A 25,081-nucleotide genomic window follows, 5' to 3' on the forward strand; every position below is an offset into this window, starting at 1 on the left:
ATGTCTTTTTTTCTAGTCAAAATATCTCATTACACTTAAAATAAGACATGATCACCTCAGAAATTACTTGTCTTTAGACAATTTTCACTTGTTTCAAGTGAAAATTTACTTGAAACAAGTGAAAATTAGCTTGAAACAAGAAACAAATTTTGCCAATGGAACAAGCAAATTTTTTCTTGTTCACTTGTGTCACAAGTAAAAATTTGCTTCCATATAATATCAAATATTATATGGAAAATAACACATTTTATCTGTGTCCGAGAAATCACTTTCAACTAAGTTACCGACTGAAAAAACACCTTTCAAGGAGGTGTGTTTTTTCTAAATCACATGACCTGCACCACATGACGTCATTTCCTCTTTCCTCTCTCAACAAAATGTCCTTTGACACAAAGAAATCCACCTGAGACACTCACATAGAACACATTAGGGCAACATCAGTCACACACAGACACAAGTGATGTTTCCAGTTAACCCTCTGAGACCCCTTGGTACAGTTTTTTGTATTTTGCGTTATATGTTGTTTGTTTTTGTTGCCATGGTTTGTAGCAGTGAAAGCAGAGAGAGCACAGTTTCATAAACTATTGAACTGAACATTTTTATCTGTTTGACTTATAGTTTTATTGACCACTAAGATAGCAATGACTTGGAATGAAGTTGGTTCAATGTTAAAAAAAAAAAAAAAAAATCGCTTTGATGTAGTTGAGCTACATTTTGTCATTGTTTTGTAGCTTAGCTTGCTCCATTTCTCTGGTGGGGAGCTTCAGTGTCGTGAAGCTTCATTTAATGGAGACTAACTGGTAGCTTAGCTCAGTACTGTGCAAAAGTTTCAGGCTGGTGTGGAAAAAATTTTTTATTTTTATCAGTTAACAAAATGCAAAGTGAATGAACAAGAAGAGCTAAATCAAATCAATATTTGGTGTGTCCACCCTTTGCCTTTAAAACAGCATCAATTCTTCTGGGTACTGTTGCACACCGCTTTTGAAGGAAATCAGCAGGGAGGTTGTTCCAAACATCTTGGAGAACTGACCACAGACCGTCTGTGGATGCAGGCTGGCTCAAATCCCTCTCTCTCTCATCATGTAACACAGACTTGATGATGTTAAGATCAGGGCTCTTTGGGGCCACACCATCCCTTCCAGGGCTCCTTGTTCTTCTTCACGTTCCTAATGACACTGGCTATCTATATGTATATCTATCTATCTATCTATATATGTATTTATTGGTGCAGTGCGTTAGCAATGGTTGTCCTACTGGATGGTTGTCGTATCTCCACAAGGGAACACTGGAGCTCTGCCTTAGTGACCACAGGGTTCTTCACCTCTCTGACCAAGGCCCCTCTTCCCCATTACTCAGTTTGGTCGAGTGGTCAGACCTACGGAGGGTCCTGGTGGTTCCAAACTTCTTCCATTTCCGAATAATGGAGACCACAGTGCTTTTCGGGACCTCCTCGGGACCTCCTCTTTTGTATCCTTTCCCCTGGTTTTGAGGGTGTACTGTGACTTTTCTTAAAGCATTTGGGCCTAGATGTTAGTGTGCTGTTGCAGCCCAGGTCTGTGTGAGTGTTTTGACATTCATTCTGTGCAGAGGCAATGAAAGTGTGCAGTGTGCAGAGGGCCACACACTTGCACTTACTCCAGCTGTGTCAGAGCTCACACGGGGAGAAGACGGTGCAGTGGGCTCTCAGTTTTGCATAGGAGTACGTGAAATCTGCTGAGTGATGAGGACATTGTGTTGAAAGTGTTGTGTAGCCTCTGTAGTCGTTTGCGCCCTCCCAGTTTAGCATGGAGGTTGAAAAAGATGATGCATTGGCCGGGAATCGAACCCGGGCCTCCCGCGTGGCAGGCGAGAATTCTACCACTGAACCACCAATGCTTGATGAAAGACAGTCTCTAGCCCTCGGACTCAAAAGTGTAGGCACAAACGCATGTCTGTTGTGACAGTAGATACAGTGTGTGAATGGAGAAAAGCACTCCAGGTACCGAGGAATTTGACCGCAGTGAAGCGCTCCCAGCTGGGCTGAGTAGAGCCACATGTTGCGTGGGTCCTTCCAGTGGCAAGACAAGCTAGTGCACCAAGTTTGGTGGCAGTGGTACAGGTTGTTACATCGTCCAGCCATGCAGTTATCATGTTTGTGGGCACATGGCGTCCTGTTCATTTTGCACTTTGCAGGTCCTCTAATAACGCCTCAGTGGCTTAGTGAAGCCTCAAGGTGAGTGTCGTCAAAATCAGACGACTCAGTTTAAGTGTCGTGGAAATCGGAACAGCAGCCTGTGACCTTTGTTTGACGGGCACTTTTACCAATTGCATATAGTCAGAAAATTTGCTGTGTATGTATGAAGAGTACAAAGAAAGAAGAGGAAGATGAAGAAAAAGAAAATGTTGAAAACAATAGGGTTTCAAGCACGTTGTGCTTTTAACAACTGCAGATTGACAAAGATTTGCTGTGTGTGCATTTGGAAATTGGAATAGGCTCCAAACGTCTTACAAAATTAGAAAAAAAAGGGTCATGCAGGGCAAGCGGGTGAACCCTTGAAAAGGTAGTGCGTAAAGAAAAAAAAGAAGACAGTGTAGAAAACCACAGGGTCGCAAGTGTATTTGGCAATGGGACGTGGTGTTCATTGCTGAAAGAAGTCAGGATGGCCGAGCGGTCTAAGGCGCTGCGTTCAGGTCGCAGTCTCCCCTGGAGGCGTGGGTTCGAATCCCACTTCTGACAAGTCTGCGTTTTGTACAGCAGCTGGAACCAGTCAGTGGCTCTGAAATTAACTTGCGCTGGTGTGCATTATAAGACGCAATGTGTGGGCTATAAGGATATTGGAAAATGTGTCAAAAAGTGGTCATCAGCGCTCGGGGGAAAAAAGTGGACTACCAACCTATGATGCATCGTACTGTGCAACACCAGTGAATCCACACTTTACAGGTTGTTTGGTAATGAAAAATATATGATCTGAATTTAGTCAAATACAGGAGGGAGTCTTTTTTTAAGTGTGTGTGTGTGTGCGTGTGTGAGTGTGAGCGCGCGCGCGTGCGTTGGTTCAACGTCATCAGTAATTGCCGGAAGTGGGTTGGTCACATGGAATAGTGTAGAACCCTCCAGATCAACATGGCCACCTGCATGAAGATGCTCGGTGCTGCTAAACAGATGCACAGAAACACGGCTCTCGTCCGGACGCTGAACTGCACCAGTGGCTTTAGATGTTCCCGCTCCTTCCTCTCCGACCCGTCGGCGGTGACCCGGGCGCTGCCCGCACGGCCCTGCAGCAGCGCCGCGGCCGTGAGGAAAGCATGCAGCGGACGCTTCTGTAACATCCCCTCCGGCACGGCAATGACAGGAGCGCTCAGGACGGCGGGGAGAGCTCGCCGATGGGCCAGGGTTGGGGCTGTGTTCTGCGGGGAAAGGGAGCTCCTGACGCCGGTCTACCACCCGCAGATCATCCCGGACAGGGCTTTCGGGAACCGGGCTAGCGGAGCGGGGTTCTCCGGGGAGGACGGCGGGGAGAGCGCGGGTGCTGGCGGAGATGAGGCGCCGGGTGACGGGGGAGCGCCGTACAACGGACCGCAGATGACGGCGCTCACGCCCATGATGGTCCCGGAGGTGTTTCCATATGTGCCGCTGATCGCCGTCAGCAGGAACCCGGTGTTTCCTCGCTTCATCAAGATCATAGAGGTGAGAGGGGAGCCCACATTCTCCTTACTTGTATTTTCAGCGGTCAGGGTCAGCGTTGGTTGATGAGGAGAGCCGCTGTGTTTTCGTTGTGACATCCAGCCGCTCAAGGGCACAGGGAAATGATGCAATGCCCCCGCAACAGGGATTGACCTTTTAGCCTGAGTGTTCCTATGCTGAATGTGATACAACGGAGAGAAAATCAACGATAAAGGCTGTGCACCTGAGGGAGGTTTTTGATGTAACTTAATTTTAGTTAATAGTAGAATACTCAGATTGAACAAAAAAGGCTATAATTAGGCCTATAATAGGTTTAAATAAGCTGATGTTTGGGTATCAATTTCAGTAATGTTCAATATCACTTTCAAAGTGATATTGTGATATCACAGGCTTGTTTTTGTTTCCTAGGTTTGTTTGTCACGGTAGATTTCCTCATTAAATAAACTGTTGCATCAGCAGTGTCAGTTTTCATTGCATGGTTTCACTTTTTCTTTGTTTCAACTGTAAATTTCAGTGACTTTCAGTGAGTTTTAAGTTTAGTAAGTTAAGTTAGTGAAAAGACTAGATTTCACTGACACTGACAATAATCATTAGTTACAGAGTTCTAAAATCTTTTGCACATCTCTGAAGATTTATGTCCCGTCCTTCAGTGTCCCCCCGCAGGGGAGGGGGGGGGGGTGACCTTACGCTATGTAAGGTCACTCGTAATGAAGATGTTAGGAGGTTGTTGACCAGTTGCACAGAGCACTTTCCAGTCCGAAGGGGATCGTCAGGTTCCCTCCGACCTAACACAGGAATTCAGATGTGAAAAGGCAGCACAGCGCAGCGGGCCCAGCCAGCACAGACACAGGGACGGTGCAGCCAGAACACAACAGGTCTTTGTGCCAACAAACCTGCAAAGAACAAAGCAGCACCAGTAGAAAAGAGGAACCTGACATATCCATCAGTCCCACCAGGACGTTTATAAAGAAATGGCTCATAAGGATGGAATGATATTGTTATGATTTTATCAGTCTCAATCTAATCGAATCTGGCTCTTTCAGTTCCAGTAAGTGGGATATTTTCACTTTGCTACACAAGTGGTTTGTCTTATCAGGGTTGAGACAACATGACGGGGGAACTAAAGCCCACCCAGATACAGCTCGCAAAACTTCATTTTATTACAGTTATTGACTGTTAGGAACACTCACATTTCGGTGGCTGAGGAAGATAGCACTCAAGAATTATGCAAAATAAGAAAATCCATATTTGAACTGGGTTTGACATCCCTTTTAGATAATCAGGTGTTTTTTAAAGAACACACCATGCTGGTTTTGTTCTGTTGCTAATTTGACAGTTGCATTAATGACACGTTCCCGGGGGATAAAAAGGTCGGAAAAAAAAAAAAATCACTATGAGCTAGATATCAGCAGTAATCAGATAGACAGCGATATTGCTTTTTAAAGCTGATATCGCCTAATACTGATATGCTGACATATTGGCTTGATATATCAGTCCAACACTAGTTTATTATATTGATGAACAATAATGAGACTGTTTCTCCCTTTGTGCCACAAGAAAGCTTCCTGTTTGTTCCAGTTTGTTTTCTTTTATCATGTGAACGAGAGGTGCATGATATTGACAAAATATCATTGTCATTTTTTTTCCTAGCCATATTGCAATAGTGATTTCATGTTCATAAACCTCTGGGAAAACGCTTTATCTGTCTGTCTGCAGTGGTAAAAAAGTACCATTCTGCTGGTCTATAGAATAAAAGAAAAAATAATGTCATGTGAGGTACGCACACAGGTCATGTGACGTGTCTCACAAAGGGTAGGCTTCTTTAGTGAAGTGGTGCACCGCGACATAACAGGCCAGCCAGCCAATGAGAGGGACAGGTGAGCAGCAAAGGTTCACTCTGGCCTTAAAACAAACGCACCTGCTGTCACCCGTCTAACAACAGACACACACATGTGCCTGTTGTTTCCACAGCATCAACAAAATATTGAATACATTGACAGCAATTTTTGATATATCGCACACTTTCATATTGCAATCTTGATATTTCTACGGTATATTGTGAAGCACTGTTATGAACTATACTACACAGAAACCCAAAGGTAGATACCAAGTGGAGTAGATGAGTACAAGTTTAAAAAGTTCTTTTTTTTTTTTTTTTTTTTTTTAACTTTTATTTAATTTTTACAAGTGATAATAGTGGTAACAACCTTACATGATGCCTTTGTATGCCATGACAAAAAAAGAGAAATAATCATAAATAAAAATAAATAGATTTTAAATAACCTTCATTCATAATTTATAGTTAAAGAGGATGAATAAATATGTGAATTTAAAAAAAAAAAGAAAAAAGATTAAGAAAAACCATTTGACTTTCTTGGTCTCATCATCCAAGCCAGGTTCCCTCACAGGTGCTCCAGTAAAATACCACGAGGAATCATTACATAAGACGTGTGTGTCTGTCTCCCTGTCAGGTGAAAAACAAGGAGCTGATGGAGCTGCTGAGGAGGAAGGTTCGTCTGGCTCAGCCCTACGCTGGAGTCTTCCTCAAGAGAGACGACAAGTAAGTCTGCTAAGTCACAGAAACACTACCTCTCATCCAAATCAGCAGCCTGTGTTTGAATCGGCCTGAGTGGTCGAATGATCCCGGGTCATTCCACCAGGATCCTTGGGATTGCTTTTCACAAGGATTTAGCTCTTTGAAACCTGTGCAAGTTCTCTGGATTTCTTTTTAAAACATGAGAAAAGGGTGATGAGCAAATTAGAAATAATTAGCAGAAATAAGCAAAAATGTACATTTAAAATGACAAGATAATTGCCCCAAAACTTAAAAAAAGGGGGGGGGGGGGGGGGGGACAAAAGACCCCCCCAAATAACAAAAAAACCCACAATAAATAAAATGATATAGAATACAAGAAAATTAGCAGTTAGCTGTTCCAAAAGCAAGACCCACAAACTGGCCCCAGAACTTTTGGTGGAAAAGAGGCAAAGTTCTGTCTCCATTGATGTCCTGTGCCCATCCTGTCTCTCTACAGTCAATATCGAATAAAACAGAAATACCCCCAAAAAGATGGTAATTTCATCATGCATTGATTTTCTGAGCAGTCCAGACCCATTCAGATGTCTTAGTATTTTTGCAACTGTTTATCCATCATTTTACAACTCTGTGCTGTTTTGCGATCGGGCCAGAACTGGGACCAGATGAGTTTATCTTGAAAAATGTGTCAATACTTTTACTCCAAAGGCCTGTGTGTTGGTGTTTACCAGCGACTCTTGTCTGTTTCTCTGCAGTAATGAATCAGATGTGGTGGAGGCTCTCGATGCCGTCTACACCACAGGCACCTTTGTGCAGATCCATGAGATGCAGGACCTGGGAGACAAGCTGAGGATGATTGTCATGGGACATCGAAGGTTAGAAAACACAGCGACTCCTGTTGCCTCTGCTGCTACCACTGTCGCTGCTCCTGCCTACCACTGCTGCTGTTAGTGATACTCCTGCTGCTGCTACCTGGCATGTCCACTGACTGCACCAATCTCAAGGCAGCAGGACCAGGAGTTCACAAGAAGAAGAAGCCTTTTGAGGTTTTGTGGAAAAAAAAAAATGAACCCAGTGGCAGCGCTGTAGTTTTTTTTTTTTTTTTTTTTTAAGAATGGTCATTGGTCTCCTCCCTGATTAGAGTCCCTCTTTCCTGCTTTGTTTGGACAGCCTCTAAGAAGATTCTGTCTATTTTTTTTTATTATTAATTTTTTAGTGACAGAGCGTGCTATGAACATCAGGGGAAGAACCAGGCATCTTCAAAGGAATTAGGATGAACTAGAGTTTCATTTGTGCTGTCACTGGAAAAGGGTTTGTAAGGGCTGGAAATGCGAATCCATGTTGACACAGGTTATTATTACAAGTTACCAATTTTATTCATTTTTAATGCAGGCTCTAATACCACAGCATATGGAAGAAAAGTCTAGGAATTGAATAATTTCTGGAGGTGTTCAATCACATTGGTTGTTGGTTTGTTGTACAGGAAATAGCAAAGTTCACATACCTGTTAGTTATAAGACACTGAAACAGTGAATGTAGGTGTTCACTTTCATTTGGATATCATGAAAGCAAATCAAACTTTAAAACAAAGGTTTTGTGGCACTGTATTGTATGCAGTGTAATTTGCCATTGGAGACAACTTTATCTTTTGACTGCTTCATGACTGTCATAATTCTGTACATTTGATTGGGTGACACTTCTGGTGGTGCAAAAAGATTTGGCTTGAATTAGAACACATAGAGTTCTAGTCCGCCTAAATTTGATTATCTTTCTAGGCTAAACTGACCACAAATCTCTCTCCCATCAAGCAAGTAATAAAATGAGTAGCTTTTTGCTGCCACCCTGATTTTACTGGTGATCGTTGTGTGTCCACACTGAAGTGGATAAAAGATGGATTTTATTGGCTTTCATGTGGAAGTGCTCGTAGACATCTCTTATCCATTGTATATTGTTGTTTGTCAGGATCCGGATCACACAGCAGCTGGAGGTGGAGCCTGAGGAGTCGGCAACATCATCAGCGTGGTCAGAGTCTGAGGCAGAGTCGCAACCCAAACCTCCACCAAGGCGCAAAGCCAAACGCACCCGCAAGGACCAGCCCGGGACGCCGGCAGAGCAGCTGGAGGACAAGGTCTGGGCACGTAGTTCTCACATTCACATGATTCGGGTCAAAGGTTGGCAGCCTTCTGCTAAGCCAGTTACTACAACTGATCATTTGACTTATTAACACCTTCAAACAGAAAAGAGGACAGAAATCAGAAATATGAATATGAGCATCAGTCCAGACTGTTGGCCGTCACATGTCAACTTCCCAGCTGCGCCTGTGGCACAGCACGTATTATACCATGCACACCATACGTCAAGGCTGGTTTTCTTTAGGTAGCTGGGATCACATTCTTACAAATGAACCCTACTGTAGACCACAACCTGCATTTTGTGTCATCTCTGCGTTATTTGGTGACACACAAGTTAGAATAATGTTGTCCTCAGTTGGCCAAATAAAATGAGCAAAAAGAGTGCAGAGCATGAATGAACTGCTCCAAATATGCTTGGTGTGAGCGTTCCCTTTTGGGTTGAGAACACGAATTGGTTGATAACAAAAATCAGTGGGCTGTTTGAGTGGGTCTTACTCTTGCAAATTCAGAAGTCTGAAACTTTAACATACTAAAGGTTTGGTCAAATATTTCAATGTGCGTATTGATAGTGATTGAGGCTGAGATTTTATTTATTTATTTATTTTTTGCTCTGTTGTTGCTTAGATTGCAGATGCAGACCTCAGCCCTGAGATTCAGCCTCTGCCCTCCTCAAACATCCTGATGGTGGAGGTGGAAAACATTCAGCATGAGCAGTTTACCGTCACAGAGGAGGTTAAGGTACGCATAGAGCTCACTCTCAGTGGGACACACAGTGTGACACCTTCAGGTGCAGTTGACCCTGTCTGACTCTGACCGTGCGGTGTGTGTGCTCTGCAGGCGCTCACAGCAGAGATCGTGAAGACCATCAGGGACATCATCGCGCTCAACCCTCTCTACAGGTCAGTCTGGCATAGTTCATACCCACATGTCATATGTCATATTCATCACATTCAACTATTATATCCCGTAAATGCTGACGGTTTGTTAGTACAACTCATGAGACGTGAAGACATGTTGATATAGAAATATTCCCAAAGTTACACCTCTTTGTGTAATTAGTGACCTCGTTAGCACAGTTGATTATATTTGAGGTATCATGGTGGTTATGGTGCGGCATTAGCCACGTCAAGTGCCTCTCATTCACAAATGGCATACCAGCATTTGTGACTTTGTTTAACAATAATAATAATAAACTTTATTTATATAGCACCTTTCATGCAAAAATTGCAGCCCAAAGTGCTTCACAGCAATAAAATTTACATAAAATAAGCATAGACAGACACAGTACAAAATAAACGCAAATAGAAAAAAATGCAGTCCGCATAAGCAACGATAAAAAATAGAGTAAAAGTACAATAGAATTAAAATACAGTAGTGCAGGGAGTAAAACAGTAAAAAGATAACGGTAAAATAAAATGAAATATGAATGTGAAAATAAGCAATAAACAATAACAATACAATAATTATAAAAAATTACTACTAATGATTGTTATTAAGTCATGACAACACACCACATTTTTAATGTGTTTACATAGTATTTAACCAGTTATCTACACGTGTGTATTAATGTTTTTTTTTCATGATTTTTTCATTATTAACTAATGTCTTATAAATAACTTTAAATAAATTATAAATAAATAAATTAATGGTCATTAGAAAGTGTTACCATTTATACATACTTTAATATACATTATATATACATTCAAATTATATATTATTAGAATAATATATAATATCTGCCCAAAATTTCAACTTTCAGTAAGTTCAGTGTGAGAGTATCTGTATCAGCTTGGAAACGAGTATGGTTGGAAGCCTAGTTTGTGTTCATCCACATGCGGTGTGTGTGTGTGTGTGTGTGTCTCGTTCTGTTTGTGTGCGTCAGGGAGTCGGTGCTCCAGATGATGCAGGCTGGCCAGCGGGTGGTGGATAATCCCATCTACCTCAGCGACATGGGAGCAGCTCTTACAGGCGCAGAGTCCCACGAGCTGCAGGACGTCCTGGAGGAGACGAATGTGAGCAGCACTTAGCTCAGATTCATACAAGTTAAGCAGAGTGCTTCAGCAGGTGGTCGGTTGTGTTTATTTGAGTCGGCCATAGAACCCATTTTCACTCAGATATCTTGAGGTCAAAGGTCAAAGGACCCCTTTGAAAATGGATATGCCAGTCTTTCCCTCTCTAAAATTTTGCGTAATTTCCGGGCAATATTTAGGCCCCTTCCTAAAAATAACATAACATCATTTCATATGTTTCGTTTCATATGATTTCAGCATCTTTACTCTTTACTCTCAAATTGAACCCACTAAAGCCTAAAAATCAGTACAGTATCACACAACATAATATTGTGATAATCAAGTGTATCAGTGTTTTCTCACACCCCTAGTTCAGTTCACATCAGCACATACAGCACCACTGATCAACACGGAGCTGTGTGCCTTAAGTGCAGTGAATCGTGGATGTTGTAATTGTGTTGTTCCCCATGTTTTTCTTGGGAAACTTGATCAAGCACGCATGCTTTTTTCACCGCTTTCACACTCACCAATACACACATTCATATGCAGCCTCAGATTCTCCGGAAAGAAGGAAGCAAAAGTGCAAATCCCTCTGAAACCAGCTGATGTTTGTCTCCGCAGATCCCGAAACGTCTGTACAAGGCTCTGTCTCTCCTGAAGAAGGAATACGAGCTGAGCAAACTGCAGCAGCGACTGGGCCGAGAGGTCAGACCACCCGCTCTGTCTGAATACATCACTGTTAACCAGCCACCGCTCCGCTGGTCAGCCTAACCATCTCTCTGCACTCTCCTCCCAGGTTGAAGAGAAGATCAAGCAGACCCACAGAAAGTACCTGTTACAGGAGCAACTCAAGATCATTAAAAAGGTTGAAGTGCTTTCTGCAACGTCTCCGTCTTTAACAGAGCAAGATGCTGAAACTATTCTTTATGGGCCCAGCGGTGATGGATTGTGTTGGTTTACTTTCTAACTTTGAAAAAGGCTAAAATTCCCATGACATGTTGCACTCTCTGGGCCAGTCACTAATGATTTCTACAAATGTGGAATGCTGCTCATAGAAACATCTGTATCGTTTTCTTTTTGGCATTTGTGGTGCTCCATGTGGGGGGATTTCACAAATGATGCAGTCTTACTCTGGACTAATTGATAAATAAGCAAAACAGTGCAAGGACAGCTGGATATGTGCCCCATTTTTCAGTTTAGTTGAACTTGAGTTGTGAAAGATAATGACCAATCATTGTTCTCCATTGTTTTAGACATACAGGCCTCTGTAAGACAAAAATGCTTTTAGTGCTGAGGTGGAACTCAGAGCTTTTGGTACTGGACATTAGTCTTGGATAACATCTCTGATACTGATACTCAATTTTAACCTGATATTGGCACCAATACCTAATGAGAATAGTGGTGAGCCACATGGTTGCCTCGAGTTTCATCAGAATCCAGTCAGTAGCTTGTGAGAGGTGGTGGGATGGAGGGGGAACAGACCTTTCCTCTCTTGAGCTGAACAGCTGTTGTTCTGCCGTGGTGTTTCAGGAGCTGGGTCTGGAGAAGGAGGACAAAGAGGCCATTGAGGAGAAATTTAGAGAGAGGCTGAAAGACAGAACTGTCCCTCCACACATCATGGACGTCATCAATGAAGAACTCAACAAACTGGGGCTGCTGGACAACCATTCTTCAGAGTTCAAGTTGGTCTACTTTTGTCTTCTTCTGCACTCTGCTCCTCTACCCTGACCTGCAAGTTTTTGTTTCCAGCTCTGTTGTTTCACACTTGATCCAACTATGAGTCACACACTTAGATGTGTGCCCAGTTCAGGACATCTAGATCTGTTTTGACCAATAAGAATTAAGCCTTTACTTGGATCAGGTCTGTGAGTTGAGAGAAAGTAGAACCAAAATTTGAGCTCTGGCTTGAGAACCACTGCTCTACTGCACTGGTTCTTACGCTGTCTGGGTGAGTTAGACCCTGCTCATGTTTGGCTTTGATGTGCATCTCAGGTGATCTAAACACAAGTGGACAGTGGGAAGCACAAATGTGAACTGGGTTCACTGCACCTTGTAGGTGCACCATGATCCAATCACTAAAACAGCTTTTGGAGGTTGTAAGGAATGCATAAGTCCACACAGAATTTGTAGTGTGGAGATGCACCAACATGGTTTTTGAGGCCGATACTGTTATCTAAAATCTTCCCATCCAAAACGACCAATGCTCATGCATTTCCAGCCAGGTCTATGTGAATTTTACAGTTGTATTAAGTGACAAACGCCTAGAAAAAAGGTCACACAGGAGCCAAAGTTTCACATAAAGTCAAAAACAACATTAACATCGAAGGATCTCCTAATTGCTTCGTGGAAGGAAGGGGCAGGTGATAGCTCAGGTTTCTGGCTGTAAAAATGTGTATAGAGTTTGTTTTTGTGGCGAGATGGCAGAATTCAAGCAAGATTGTGTTCTACTGGAAGAATGTCCTGATTTATCCTACCTTAAGTTTCTCTGTTGGAGTCTAAAACAGAATAGAAAAGATTTTTATGAGGCTCACTGGGGAATTTGTCTTGTCTTGTCACCAAGTACATAAAAAACATCAGGGCTAACCCAGATCCAGCAGGTCCAAACAACTCTTGTTCCATCACTTATCCAAAAAGTTAATACAAATTTTAGTCAAGTGGAGATATTTGTCAAATAAGGTTACCTGATGTTTCACACTATATGCAAACATACACCATTAATTGGTTATCATGGGTTTTGTGTTTCAGTGTAACCCGTAACTACCTGGACTGGCTGACCAGCATGCCCTGGGGCACCAACAGTGAAGAGAACTTGGCGTTAGACCGAGCCAAAGAGGTGCTGGAAGAAGACCATTATGGGATGGAAGACGTCAAGAAACGTATCTTGGTCAGAGCATACACACACACACACACACACACACACACACACACACACTCACATCATTTTTTAATGTTTTTTTTTTAAAACAAGATGACATTGTTGATGAAACGGCTGGACACAGCTAAGCAAAGATAATGGCATTTTCCTTTTTTTTCTGAATACTTCCTTTTCCAATAATGCCTTTCACTTCTCATGCAGATTTAATGTTTGTTTTTCTTTTATTTCCTTATCATGTCTCTCCCTCAATGCCTCTCAGCTGTTTCTCCACACCTGAGTATCTCTCTGTCTGTCTGCCTCTCACTCTGTTTCCTGTACTTTATATTGTTTCCTCATGTTTTATGTGGTTTGCACTGACTGACTTGACTGCCTGCCTGTCTGTCTGTGTGTAGGAGTTCATAGCGGTCAGTCAGCTCCGAGGCTCCACCCAGGGGAAGATCTTGTGTTTCTACGGTCCTCCGGGCGTGGGGAAGACGTCCATCGCCCGCTCCATAGCCAGAGCCCTCAACAGGCAGTACTTCAGGTTCAGCGTGGGAGGCATGACCGACGTGGCTGAGATCAAAGGCCACAGGTCTGAAAATCTACTCTACTCTAATGACATTAATACTTAGAGACGTCATGACATCACACTTCACACATTATCCCTGTCATATAGATATACAGAGCTGGCATCATGTGTCTGCACATCCTCTAAAACAGCAGAGATGAATCCAAATGCAGCAACAGTACTGTGCATGTGCTACTTTTAATTTTGAGGTTATGTTGTGCGGAAATTAGGCGTTACACTCGAAAGAGACAGAGGTGTTGATTTTTCTTCTGATCAGAGGGTTCAAATAAGTGTGTGTGCATGTTTGTGTGTTTCTAGGAGAACCTATGTTGGAGCAATGCCAGGGAAGATTATCCAGTGCCTCAAGAAAACCAAGACAGAGAACCCGCTGGTGCTCATAGATGAGGTTGGTTTAGGTCGTGTCGCTCCTGTAATGCTGTCTGCTGATGTTCCCCTCTGGGACCAAACGGTTTTCATTTTTACATCAGGACCCTGGGAGTTTTATCCTGTCTACAACAACATAACAGTGATTTTTGTGGTTAAAAATGTGGTTTATTTAGTTATTTATTTATTCTTTATTTTGTCAGTGTTCATTTCTAGAATTGGTGAACAATGTCTAATCATGTTGACAAGTCTTTACTAAAGTTGTTAGTTTAAGAAAGCAGCCTTCTGAATCGGTCCGCAATCCACATACAAAATGTCTTTTTTCATTTCGGCTTAAAAATTCCATATAGCGCCTGACATATCAGTAATCAGTGATAAAATGCTACGCGATGATGATTACGATATATGTGACCGTGTTTTGCCTGTAACCTGCCATTACCAGGTGGATAAGATGGGCCGTGGTTACCAGGGCGACCCGTCTTCAGCGCTGCTCGAGCTGCTGGACCCTGAACAGAACGCCAACTTTCTCGACCACTACCTTGATGTACCCGTCGACCTGTCCAAGGTACGCTGTGTGTGTGTGTGTATACCACGTCTCAACAAGGTGAAAGCTGATTAAACTCTATCTGTGTTGTTCGGTCTTCAGAGACAGGACTGGTAGAGTCTCAGAGAAAAACTATAGCCTTTCCTGACTTAGCACCCCCATCTCTGTCTGCGCCAATCAAGGTACTGTTTATTTGCACGGCCAATGTGATCGACACCATCCCAGAGCCGCTCAGGGACCGCATGGAGATGATCAATGTGTCTGGATATGTCGCCCAGGAGAAAATGGCTATCGCTGAGGTATCACCAGGTTTTCCTGCAACATTTTAACTGATATGTTGATACATGATCAAAAGCTTAATTGTGTATGTGCTCTGGAGTTTGATGTTCTTTGGTAGGCTGTAAATCCATAACATTTGAATCCTGCAAGTAGTTTACACTTTGCTGATAACTGAACGCTGCAGGAAAGTGCCTCATGCCAGCTCCCTGTCCTTCCCTCCATAGCGCTACCTCGTCCCTCAGCTTCGTTCTCTGTGTGGTCTGACTGAAGACCAGTCCAGCATCTCCCCTGAAGCCCTCGGCCTGCTCATCAAACAGTACTGCAGGGAGTCAGGGGTCAGGAACCTGCAGAAACAAGTGGAAAAGGTACCATATAAACCCTGTTTTGACTTAGCTTAACCAAGACTGGGATGTATGAAGCTGCTCAGAGTGACTTTTTGGTTTCAAGTACCAGAAAATTCTGACTGCTTATTTTTAATGCCTTCAGAATACAGACTAACTTGGTTAAAGGGTATCTGTGACCTGTATAGGATCAGTAGGAATAATTAAAGTGTTATTTGAAATGTCAAACTTTAAGTTGCTTAATGGACACAAGTCCCATACTCTTCAGTTTTCAAGGAAGTCAGTGGCATGGTGTGTCTTCAGCCTAATGCCTGTCTGTCGCAGGTTTTCCGTAAAGTAGCGTTCCGTATTGTCAGCAGTCAAGAAACAGCGGTGACGGTTACTCCAGACAACCTGCAGGACTATGTCGGTAAACCGCTGTTCACCGTCGACCGAATGTATGATGTCACGCCGCCGGGAGTGGTGATGGGGCTGGCATGGACCGCTCTGGGTGAGAAACACACACAAACACATGTGTCTTACTTTCTTTATGAAGATCTTCCATTAAATATAATCATTCCCTAACACTGAGCCTCAGTGTAACACAGTCTTACGCTTTGCCACTCATGCTTTCATAGTTGCAGTGTGATCGCTGATTAAAGCTAAGTCCTGATTCTGAGTCTGAAGAAGTTGCATTTCTAAACTAGTCCCTTGCAGAAATTATATGCAGCCTTCTTTCGGGGTGTCTGCAAGTCTTGAAATGTCCGAGATTCAATTTTATAGATATTAGGCCTTAAAAGTCATTAATTATTCTTCAACTTCATTGTATGAGGTCTTAATTTCAGCAAGCATTTTGTCTTATTGCATTCATCCAACGTTCTCAAGTTCTGTGGGGAAAATAACCTGAATCTAACCTGAAGAAAACGTGTACAGTAACAGTTCATAGAGTCATCTAGACAAGAACCAATAATATTCCTACTTAAAACTTATGGACCAAATCTATAGTACTTGCCTTTATAAACCCACAATGCTTTGAATAAGAAAACAATTTGTCCAAAAATTGGTTTTAAATGTAATTCAGATTTGACTTAGTAAGACAAAGCATTAAATGTAACTCTCTGACACCTCTAGACACCCTGTCTTTAGCTTGAAAACTCTCTTAAGTTTCCACTAGATGTGAATTACCAGAATGTGCACACACACATACACACATACACACACACACAGTGACGAGTGTGTGTTTAACTACCTGAATCTCTTCCCGTGCCCAGGAGGTTCAACTCTGTTCATTGAGACGTCGTTGCGTCGTCCTCGTGGAAAGGCGGTGGATAAAGAAGGAGAGGGGTCACTGGAGGTCACAGGTCAGTCAGAATGCCGCCTAGTGAGTTTTTAATTTACTCAAACTCTATACACAAGTGGGTTTCTCTTTAACCGCATATGGTGCACATGTGTTAGCCGTCAGAGACACATTCTGTTGTCAGTGGTTAATGTAGTGAGATTTTGATACGTATGTGTACATGAAAGTAAAAATCTTATCATTTATTTGGCATGTATTGATAACTTGGGTGTATAATATGACTTGGAAGTTAAACTCACAAGGTGAAAGACACCTTTTCAGTTCATGCGATTTTTAATGCCATCATCATTGAAAATAATGAGTAGTGAATGCTAACCAGTTGTTGTTACACTCGTGCAGGTCAGCTGGGTGACGTTATGAAGGAAAGTGCAAAAATCGCATTGACATTTGCCAAAGCATTCCTTATGAAGCAAGAACCAGAAAACAACTTCCTGGTCAACTCCCACCTGCACCTGCATGTCCCTGAGGTAACCATGGTGATACAACACTGCATTTAAACAAATTACATTCAACTTATCGCATACCACCCACAAAACTGTAAACAGTGGGAGCAAATAAACAGGACCTACAGCTAGGGCTGCTCGGTTGTGGCAAAAATCATAATCCTAATTGTCTTGGTCATTATTGAATTTTTATTTTTATTTATTTTAGACTTTATTTGAGCAGGGACAGTACACATTGATTAACATCTGCAACAGCTGTAAATGTGTCAGTGTTAACCAAAGCTAATTTTCAACTGTAGTCCCTGGGCCATGATGTTAAATAGGCAAGAGCTAGAGCCAAATTAGAAAGCACTAAAGCATGTAGATTAGTTAATTAGTTAAAAACAAGGTTAAATATTAAAAAAAAAAAAAAAAAAAAAAGGAAGAAAAGGTACATAGAACATAGCAGCACATTAACACAACAAGCACATTGACCATATGAACATGAGCAACATGTGTGCAGACAGACAAGCATCACCATTGTTTAACACACTTTGTCTTTTTCAGTGGGATCTCCTTGAACTTAAAATATAAACATATCACTGCCTGGCTGAGAGTGAATTTGGGCTTTGCAGTGAACTGTAAATGCTACTGTAATCTACTGTAAATGCTCATTGCTGCTGCTGTTTCCAGGGGGCGACTCCAAAGGATGGACCGAGCGCTGGCTGCACCATCGTCACAGCGCTGTTGTCCCTGGCGACCAACCAGCCGGTGCGTCAGAATGTAGCTATGACCGGAGAGGTGTCATTAACTGGCAAGATACTGCCGGTGGGAGGAATCAAAGAGAAGACTATAGCTGTAAGTAGAAGACCCTTTGACCAGTGCAGGCTCTGACCGGTCAGTGTCATCCACCTCCCATAGGATCAGTTAACATGATGCAGTTTGATTATTTCTTGCCCCATGGTTTAAATCCTGTTTTTATGCCAGCCATTTCCCCCCTGACAGTAACAGGGTGTCTGCGGGTCTTAAGTCCTAAACTGTCTTAAATTCAGTAAAATAGCCTTATGTTTGTATTGATGAAGGTTTAATTTCCACATAAACATTTTATCTAAGTGAATTTATCCATCAGTTCTTAGTCTGCTAGGATCAGTCTGTTCGGATTATTTAGTCAATAACCAACCATATTCCTACCTCAGTCTGACCTCAGTACAAGACTGAATATAGAGCATTTACCTTTATTCTTACCTACAGTGCTCATTTGTATAAGAAAATTATTATTTTTTTGCAAAAATCTGTCTGTCTTGTTAATAGCTTGTACCTGTAGACACCCTGATTAAAATGCTGGGAGAAACACTCGGAAGCCTTTGGAGTTTTGGCGTGAAACTGCTCCCATTTAAGATGAAGAATATCAGCCCAGTATATATTGCTTGCTTACAGTGTTTATATTGCTCATTCCTTGTTTACAGTGTTTATATTGCTCTTTGGTAGTGTTATCTGTATATACTGTTTATTGTGTAAATTGTGCTTCGTATCTTGCTATCCACTTTGCTGCTGTGATGCGTGAAATTTCCCCACCGTGGGACTAATAAAGGAATATCTTATCTTATCTTATCTTATCTTATATCTGCTGCCATCGATTTCAGTCAGAAAATAGCAGCATCATACATAGTCATGCATGTCAGAACTAAAGTCAGATATCATGACAATAGAAATAGGTCAATAGGTCTCGAGTGTCCTATGATACCGTGTGTGTGTGTGTGTGTGTGTGTGTGTGTGCCAGGCCAGTCGCGCCGGTGTGACCTGCATCATCCTCCCAGCTGAGAACAGGAAGGACTTCTCTGACCTGCCGGACTACATCACCCAGGGCCTGGAGGTGCACTTTGTGGATCACTACAGCCAGTTGTACCCCATCGTCTTCCCAGAGAAACAGCTCTAGCCTGTCGTGACCGCAGGGCTGAACGGCCCAAACAGGCCAAGGTGCACTTCACACATGCCAAATTCATTTTTCAGCCTGCATTGTTTATTCCTGCATCTGCTTACCAACACAGACTTGTCATTATTTTGTAGTTTGAAGTAAAGCAGTTGCTTTAGACTCCCTGACTCACAGAATCTGTGTTACCCTGCAGGCCGTTCACCACCACCTCACCCCGAGCTGTTGGAGGACACATTATGTGACATAGACAGTATCTCTGAATCGTAATGATGCAGCTTCATATGTGGAAGATGGACCCACGACAGTGATGATGATGATGATGGTGGTGGTGGTGAACACTGACCAACACAACACCAGCCTCCAAACCACAAGACATGATGTTGTCAGTGATGAAGCAGTTGGTGGTTGTAACTTTGCTGCTAGGCAGCCGTGTCCGCAGCCCACATTTTATAGGACTCTGGACAGACCCAGTGGCCACTTCATTTGGTCCACCCGCACAATCTGATACAATCCAGTCCAGCTGTTGTGCCATAAAGTTTTCTTTTCTGATGCCTATAGTGCTTAGGTTTTCTTTTTGTCACAGTAATAGAGGTGTTCATTCACTTCTGTGTTTGGCATTGAGCTCATAGTTAGTGCTGCTGTTGGACTGGACTGCAGTTTATTGACAGCTGTTTCCACTTCTCTGGCTCCCTCATGTATATAAATAGAGAGGACAAAAAATTAGAAACACTTCTCAATATAATGCAGTCCAGCACAAGAGCTCTGCAAAATACAACCTCAGTAATAAACATAGAGTTAAATTATCACATTCTCCTCAATGTCAACAACAAATACTGAAGATTGTAAACTTTCTTAAAAGGTAGAATTTATGGCAGAGCTGTTGACCTGAACTGCATTAGACTGTGCAGGTGGACCTGGTAAAGTGGCCACGGAGAGTATATTGCTGATATTATTTTATATTATTATTAATTATGTGATAATGATCCAATGTTGTATTCAATTAAGTGATGAAAACGACTCCTGTGGCTACTGTTATCTGTTCTCCTCAACCTACAATCTGTGAACAGATTTCTCTGGTTTTGTTTCTTAGACACAACAACGGTTTGATCTGACCTGGGCAGAATCAACTTTGATGCCCAAATCATAGTTTGAGACTTTGAGGCACTGATCTGCTAGAAAATTTCATGTTTCCCTGTCAAGACAAATTCATGTACCATGAAGGAACACAGAAGTTTGGTAACACATTATGGTCTACAGCTCAACGTACATCTGTATTTTGACACTCAGGTTCATTCACGCTCTCAAAAACATAGTTTCAACTAAAATAAGAGCAAATCACAAACACAAGTCTCACATAAGGTGAGTGTACTGTTTTTTTGTTTTTTTTTACACCAACAGCTAAATTTTCAAAAGATAACTCAATAAGAGAGTGAATCCAACTTACTGGATTTACACCAAATCCACTTTCATTCACTCTCTCACACACACACTTAGCATGTTGTACATACTGGGTGAAGAGAATGTAGGCTATACTAGGACTTTTAGAATAGTCTATCGTATTCAGTTTAATATAATTTACTAAAATGAAGAATGTTCTTATGCAAAGCCATGTCACGTTTGAAAATTCATGAAATGGGACATAAGAGGCCACTGTATTTTTGAGAAGTCATGTGGCTCAACTCTGATGCTCACTAGTCTCCAGGTTTTCACTCCAATTACTGCAACAGGTCCTATGACAGTCAGTGAGGAGTTGATGTGCCTTCAAGGTTGAGAACCAGAAATACTATCAATTTTTCATTAGTTTTATAGTCATGTTTAAATGGTGTCAACTATTCCACAAATAAATTTAGAGAACTGAGTTTATGCAGTTTCTATCCTCCACTACAACCGTCTCAGTTCAGGTGTCGTAAAAACCAATAAATGTCATCTAGCTTAGGGGCTGTCAAAAAGTTTATGCTTTCAATGCAGTTATATCCATCATTAGGCTGAAGTAGGGTGATCCTTCAATCTTAATTTGCAAAAAAAAAAAAAAAAAGTGCTACTTTCTATAGTCTTTTTCCATATGTTAAAAAAACACAACTGGGCTAAAGTATAGGCAATATTGGCTTTTGTGACAAAAATTTGGCTTCAGAAAGACTGAAACTTTTCAAAAATGTATGATATGACCACACTGCATGGTTTTAGAATTGTCTATCCCCCATTATTGATGCAGTCTTTCATTATTCACCTGCCCCCATGCTGGGACCCAAAGTTTGGAAAACCACTGATCTAGCTGAAGGTGAATGAAACAGCTGTTAAGAGACACCAGTAAAGCAGAAGACATGAACTGAACAGGCAGTCTGGATTTGTGTTGTCTAACAAATATGTTTATTGAATGACAGTTCAATCCTTCTTGGCGGCGGCCTTCCTCATAGCGGCCAGCACGTTGCTCAGCTCCTCTCTCTTTCTCTTGGCCCGGATGTGAGTGCCAATCTGTTAACAAAGATTCCAGTGTTACAGTTCAACACAGCAATTGTGACTAATCAACAAGGCAACATATATTGTGCACATTTCAGACACTTTATCAGCATCCCAGGGACCCACATGGGAGGATTTAAGTGATCAATCTAGTACTGAACTGTTAGGGGCACATACACGTCCTAATTGGGCTCACTTTCAGTGAATTAAGTTGTAGTGAAATTAAACAATTCCTTATTTTGTTGGGTGCCTGGAAGAACCAATGATCGATGGTATGGAGGTACTTGAATCAGTACTCTGCAATATTGGTCTGGCACAATATGAGCTGGCCAGTATCCTGAGATTACCATACACCCTGGGATTTTTAACAATTTTAAAAAAGGTATCACAATCTCCAATCACCAATTATGCTCCACTTTCTACAAGAGGATGGAAACAGAATACACACCCTCTTCTTGATGAACTTGAGGGCTCTCTTGTCCTTGGACACCTTGAGCAGCTCCATGGCGCGCCTCTCGTAAGGAGCAAATCCACAAACTTCACGGATTGTATCCCGAATAAACTTGCTGTGCTTGGTCAGACGCTGCAGGGGGACAACAGGTCGAGCATTAGACATGTTTTTAAAAACAGCCAATATAAATGCTGTTGGCTGCCTGCAACACTCAAGTGTATTGAAATTCACCATCTAGCTGCATTAGTAAGAATTATAGTAAGAAGTCCTTCAGTTAGTGTTTCACCAAACTGCTATTGAGAAACCCAGCAAGGTACTTCAAAACACTGGCTGCCTCTGATCCACTGATCCACTTTTACAACAGCAAAATATCAAAACTTCTGTTTAAAAAGCTCACACGTATCTGCAGTATCCAACTGTATGCAAATTACTTCCTATGCAGACTACATGGCCAAGCCTGAGAGGATTCTCTGGAAGTGAGAAATTGTGTGTTTGGGAAGTAATGAGGATACAAATGGATACTGGAGACTTTAATTCATAGAAATTGAATGGGAGTAGAACAGACAGTGAACTATCTGAAGTGGTGATTTGAAAGAAAATAATGATTGTTTTTTATAGTTTTGGTGTCAACATACATCAGTGGGGCTGTAAAGTCTGTCCATGACGTTTGTCCTCCACAAGGCAACAGAAATAGTGCAAAAAAGACCCATCTCCATGCTTCAGTACAACTCCGTTGCAAAACTTCACCTCAGTGAGTCCCTAACTTGCCTCAAGTCGGTTTACAACGAAGCTGCTCCGCTGCAACCATCAGTTCTTTGCAGTGGGTCAAATAAAAATGGCTGACACTCTGAGCTTCCTGCTATGTTGATTTTAATAAGGGAGTGTCTGTTTTATTCCCATTCAATGTTTATGCTTGGACTATATGGCATGACAGGTTGGAACTTGTGATGTTTTTCTGTTGTAAAAGCAAGGCCCACTTTCTTCACCACTGAATCAGCGCTGGCTATTGGAATTAAGTTTACCATAAAGATGTGTAAGCAAAGCTCTTTGTCAGGGATTCAAGGAGGTGCATGGTGAGTGCTTAATACAAAACCATGCACTGTGGGTCAAGTACTCCCTTAATAATAGAATCATCTACAGTAAAAGCAGCAGACAGTCACACAGTCCAGCCAGTTGAGCAGCAGGTGTGCTTGCCGTGGATCAGTGACCGGGATCAACTTGCCTTTCAATTAATGGAAACAGTCCCGAATCAGATGAGCACAGACCACCTAGTGACTGATCTCGTGGCAGACACCTGTGAGTCTACAGTTTGTTATGGGGGGCTATGTGAGAGGATGCAGGTTTTCATGTCAGCCTAGGACAGTAACAGGTGATTCCCCTGAACAGCAGACCTAGCAGACAGGACCTCTTTGAAATCAGCGGCTGTGTTTGGATGGAATGAAAACCTGCAGACTCTTGTTCATCCCAAGGTGAACGGTCAGCAGCGATACTCACCCCTCGTCGGCGGCTGTGTTTGGGTGCCGTGACGTTCTTGGTAACCGGGTGGCCTTTGCTAAGGCCAACGGCCATGGGGTAGCGGATAGCCATACCTGGAGGAGAACAGGAACACTGGTTAAAAGACCCACTGACAATTTGTTTTTACCCTCCATCAAGCCACTACACTCCACATGTGCTTGACCGGTGGGTTCTGTACACCACTGAAATTGATAGTCACTCTGCTTACACACAAACAGATATGGGTAATGGTAGTTTTAATGTTTTCTGTATAATATAGTTTATGCACCTAGTAGTTCAAGTAAGGCAGTTTAATGTCCTCTTGTATAGTAGGACTGTTGCTTTGGTAATTTGCCCACTGGGTCAGCACCTGTTGCACACCTGCCTGGCCATGAAGGGATCTCCTCCCTCTAGTTTTTCCAAGATCTGTGTTGTTGTTTTTTTAAGTATTTATTTTCTTGGCCACTGTGAGGTCAGGGGGTGTCAGACTGTTTTACTATTATAAGCACTACTATTATAAAGACCTTTGAAACTGAATGGAGATTCTAGCTGTAAATACACTTTATACATCTAGATGATACAGTAAACTTAGATTTCAAGTGCGCACACATCAGCTCATCTTCAAATTAGTTAACAAAAAAGCCCTGCAGACGCATTTACATGCACCACTGCAGCACCATGTTTACAGTATGATTATTCCTATCCATGTGCAGCAGCCATCAGCTTCCCGGCCGTCCTGCAAACACTGGAGCACAGGCGGATCGCAGCCTGTCAAAACCTGCGCCTTTTGCCAAGGAACAGGCAGCAACTCCAATTTTACACAAACTACAACGAAAAGCTGTTTCCCAGCTCTTCTTCCCACCATGTGGCAGGCGGATAAGTGGCCACACTGCTAACATGAACACTGACATGAGGATTTTAATCTGAAAGAGCCTGTTTCTCAGCGCCCGGGCAGGAACGAGGCGGACAGACGCTATGCTACAGGCTAACTGGAGCTAACACAGTCTAATTATTATATTTTAACTCGCTTCGTGTTTGGTTAATTACACCGCCTGCCTCTTCTGTACAATATGATGGTAAAAAGTCTGGGTTAGTGAGGGTTACAGGTTTTAATCAGCAGAAAGGTCCAAAGAAGCGAACCGGGGCTGACGGCCATAGTCAAAGTACTGCAGCTTCGGTGTCAAATTTACATCTGTATCCCTCTTTGTATCCTGGCAATTTTCACTACAGACGCTTGATACAGTCTAAGGATTATGGCCGTCTTTGCTGACTTCGTGTAAACTGTCCGATGGCTGAGATTTTTGGTAGATTTTGGTCGCTACAAGTCAACGTTAAATTCTTACCTGCTGTCTTTAATGGCGGTAAAGCCGGAAGGAATGTTTGCTGAGAGTCGCTGGGTAATGAGAGGTTGCAGCCATGAAACTGGACTGTGGTGTGTGCAGCGCCCCTGGCGGCTAGGAGTGGCACTGCGCCCTGTGACACTCCAGCAGAGCCCAGGTTTTGATCATTTTGATAAAGCAGCATGTGGCAGCCAGACACGGCTCTCATTTTAAGATTGTACACAGCTACGATGTCGTCAAAGCTAATATTTGTGAAGTCTTCCCAGCTGTATACAACAGTTTTTGTGATTGTGAGGGGGGAACTGTTGAACATATGGGCAGATGAACCTTATATGATCAC

At 42.4% G+C, this 25,081-nt stretch overlaps 2 protein-coding genes and 2 non-coding genes across 4 annotated transcripts; 2 read left to right on the forward strand and 2 right to left on the reverse strand.

Moving 5' to 3' along the window:
- Window positions 1-1,804: 1,804 nt before the first annotated feature.
- On the reverse strand, window positions 1,805-1,875 carry trnag-gcc (transfer RNA glycine (anticodon GCC)). The gene has a single exon. It is a non-coding gene; the product is annotated as a tRNA-Gly (tRNA).
- A 758-nt stretch (window positions 1,876-2,633) lies between these two features.
- trnal-cag (transfer RNA leucine (anticodon CAG)) lies at window positions 2,634-2,716 on the forward strand. Its single transcript has one exon. It is a non-coding gene; the product is annotated as a tRNA-Leu (tRNA).
- Window positions 2,717-3,081: 365 nt separating this feature from the next.
- Window positions 3,082-19,631, forward strand: lonp1 (lon peptidase 1, mitochondrial). Its single transcript, XM_030050204.1, has 22 exons — window positions 3,082-3,667; window positions 6,136-6,224; window positions 6,953-7,072; window positions 8,160-8,325; window positions 8,954-9,067; window positions 9,167-9,228; window positions 10,212-10,341; window positions 10,960-11,043; window positions 11,135-11,203; window positions 11,869-12,020; window positions 13,084-13,222; window positions 13,606-13,784; window positions 14,079-14,166; window positions 14,587-14,709; window positions 14,871-14,987; window positions 15,192-15,332; window positions 15,633-15,798; window positions 16,559-16,648; window positions 16,984-17,111; window positions 17,760-17,924; window positions 18,847-19,043; window positions 19,193-19,631. The coding sequence occupies exons 1-21, from the start codon at window positions 3,104-3,106 to the stop codon at window positions 19,000-19,002; spliced, it is 3,042 nt and encodes a 1,013-aa protein (XP_029906064.1). The 5' UTR covers window positions 3,082-3,103; the 3' UTR covers window positions 19,003-19,043; window positions 19,193-19,631.
- A 1,712-nt stretch (window positions 19,632-21,343) lies between these two features.
- On the reverse strand, window positions 21,344-24,893 carry rpl36 (ribosomal protein L36). Its single transcript, XM_030049193.1, has 4 exons — window positions 24,745-24,893; window positions 23,402-23,496; window positions 21,905-22,039; window positions 21,344-21,471 (listed from the first exon to the last, which is right to left on the reverse strand). The coding sequence occupies exons 2-4, from the start codon at window positions 23,492-23,494 to the stop codon at window positions 21,382-21,384; spliced, it is 318 nt and encodes a 105-aa protein (XP_029905053.1). The 5' UTR covers window positions 23,495-23,496; window positions 24,745-24,893; the 3' UTR covers window positions 21,344-21,381.
- Between the last annotated feature and the right edge of the window lie 188 nt (window positions 24,894-25,081).

This window comes from Myripristis murdjan, chromosome 4 (genome assembly GCF_902150065.1).
Source record: "Myripristis murdjan chromosome 4, fMyrMur1.1, whole genome shotgun sequence".
NCBI classification, from domain to species: domain Eukaryota; kingdom Metazoa; phylum Chordata; class Actinopteri; order Holocentriformes; family Holocentridae; genus Myripristis; species Myripristis murdjan.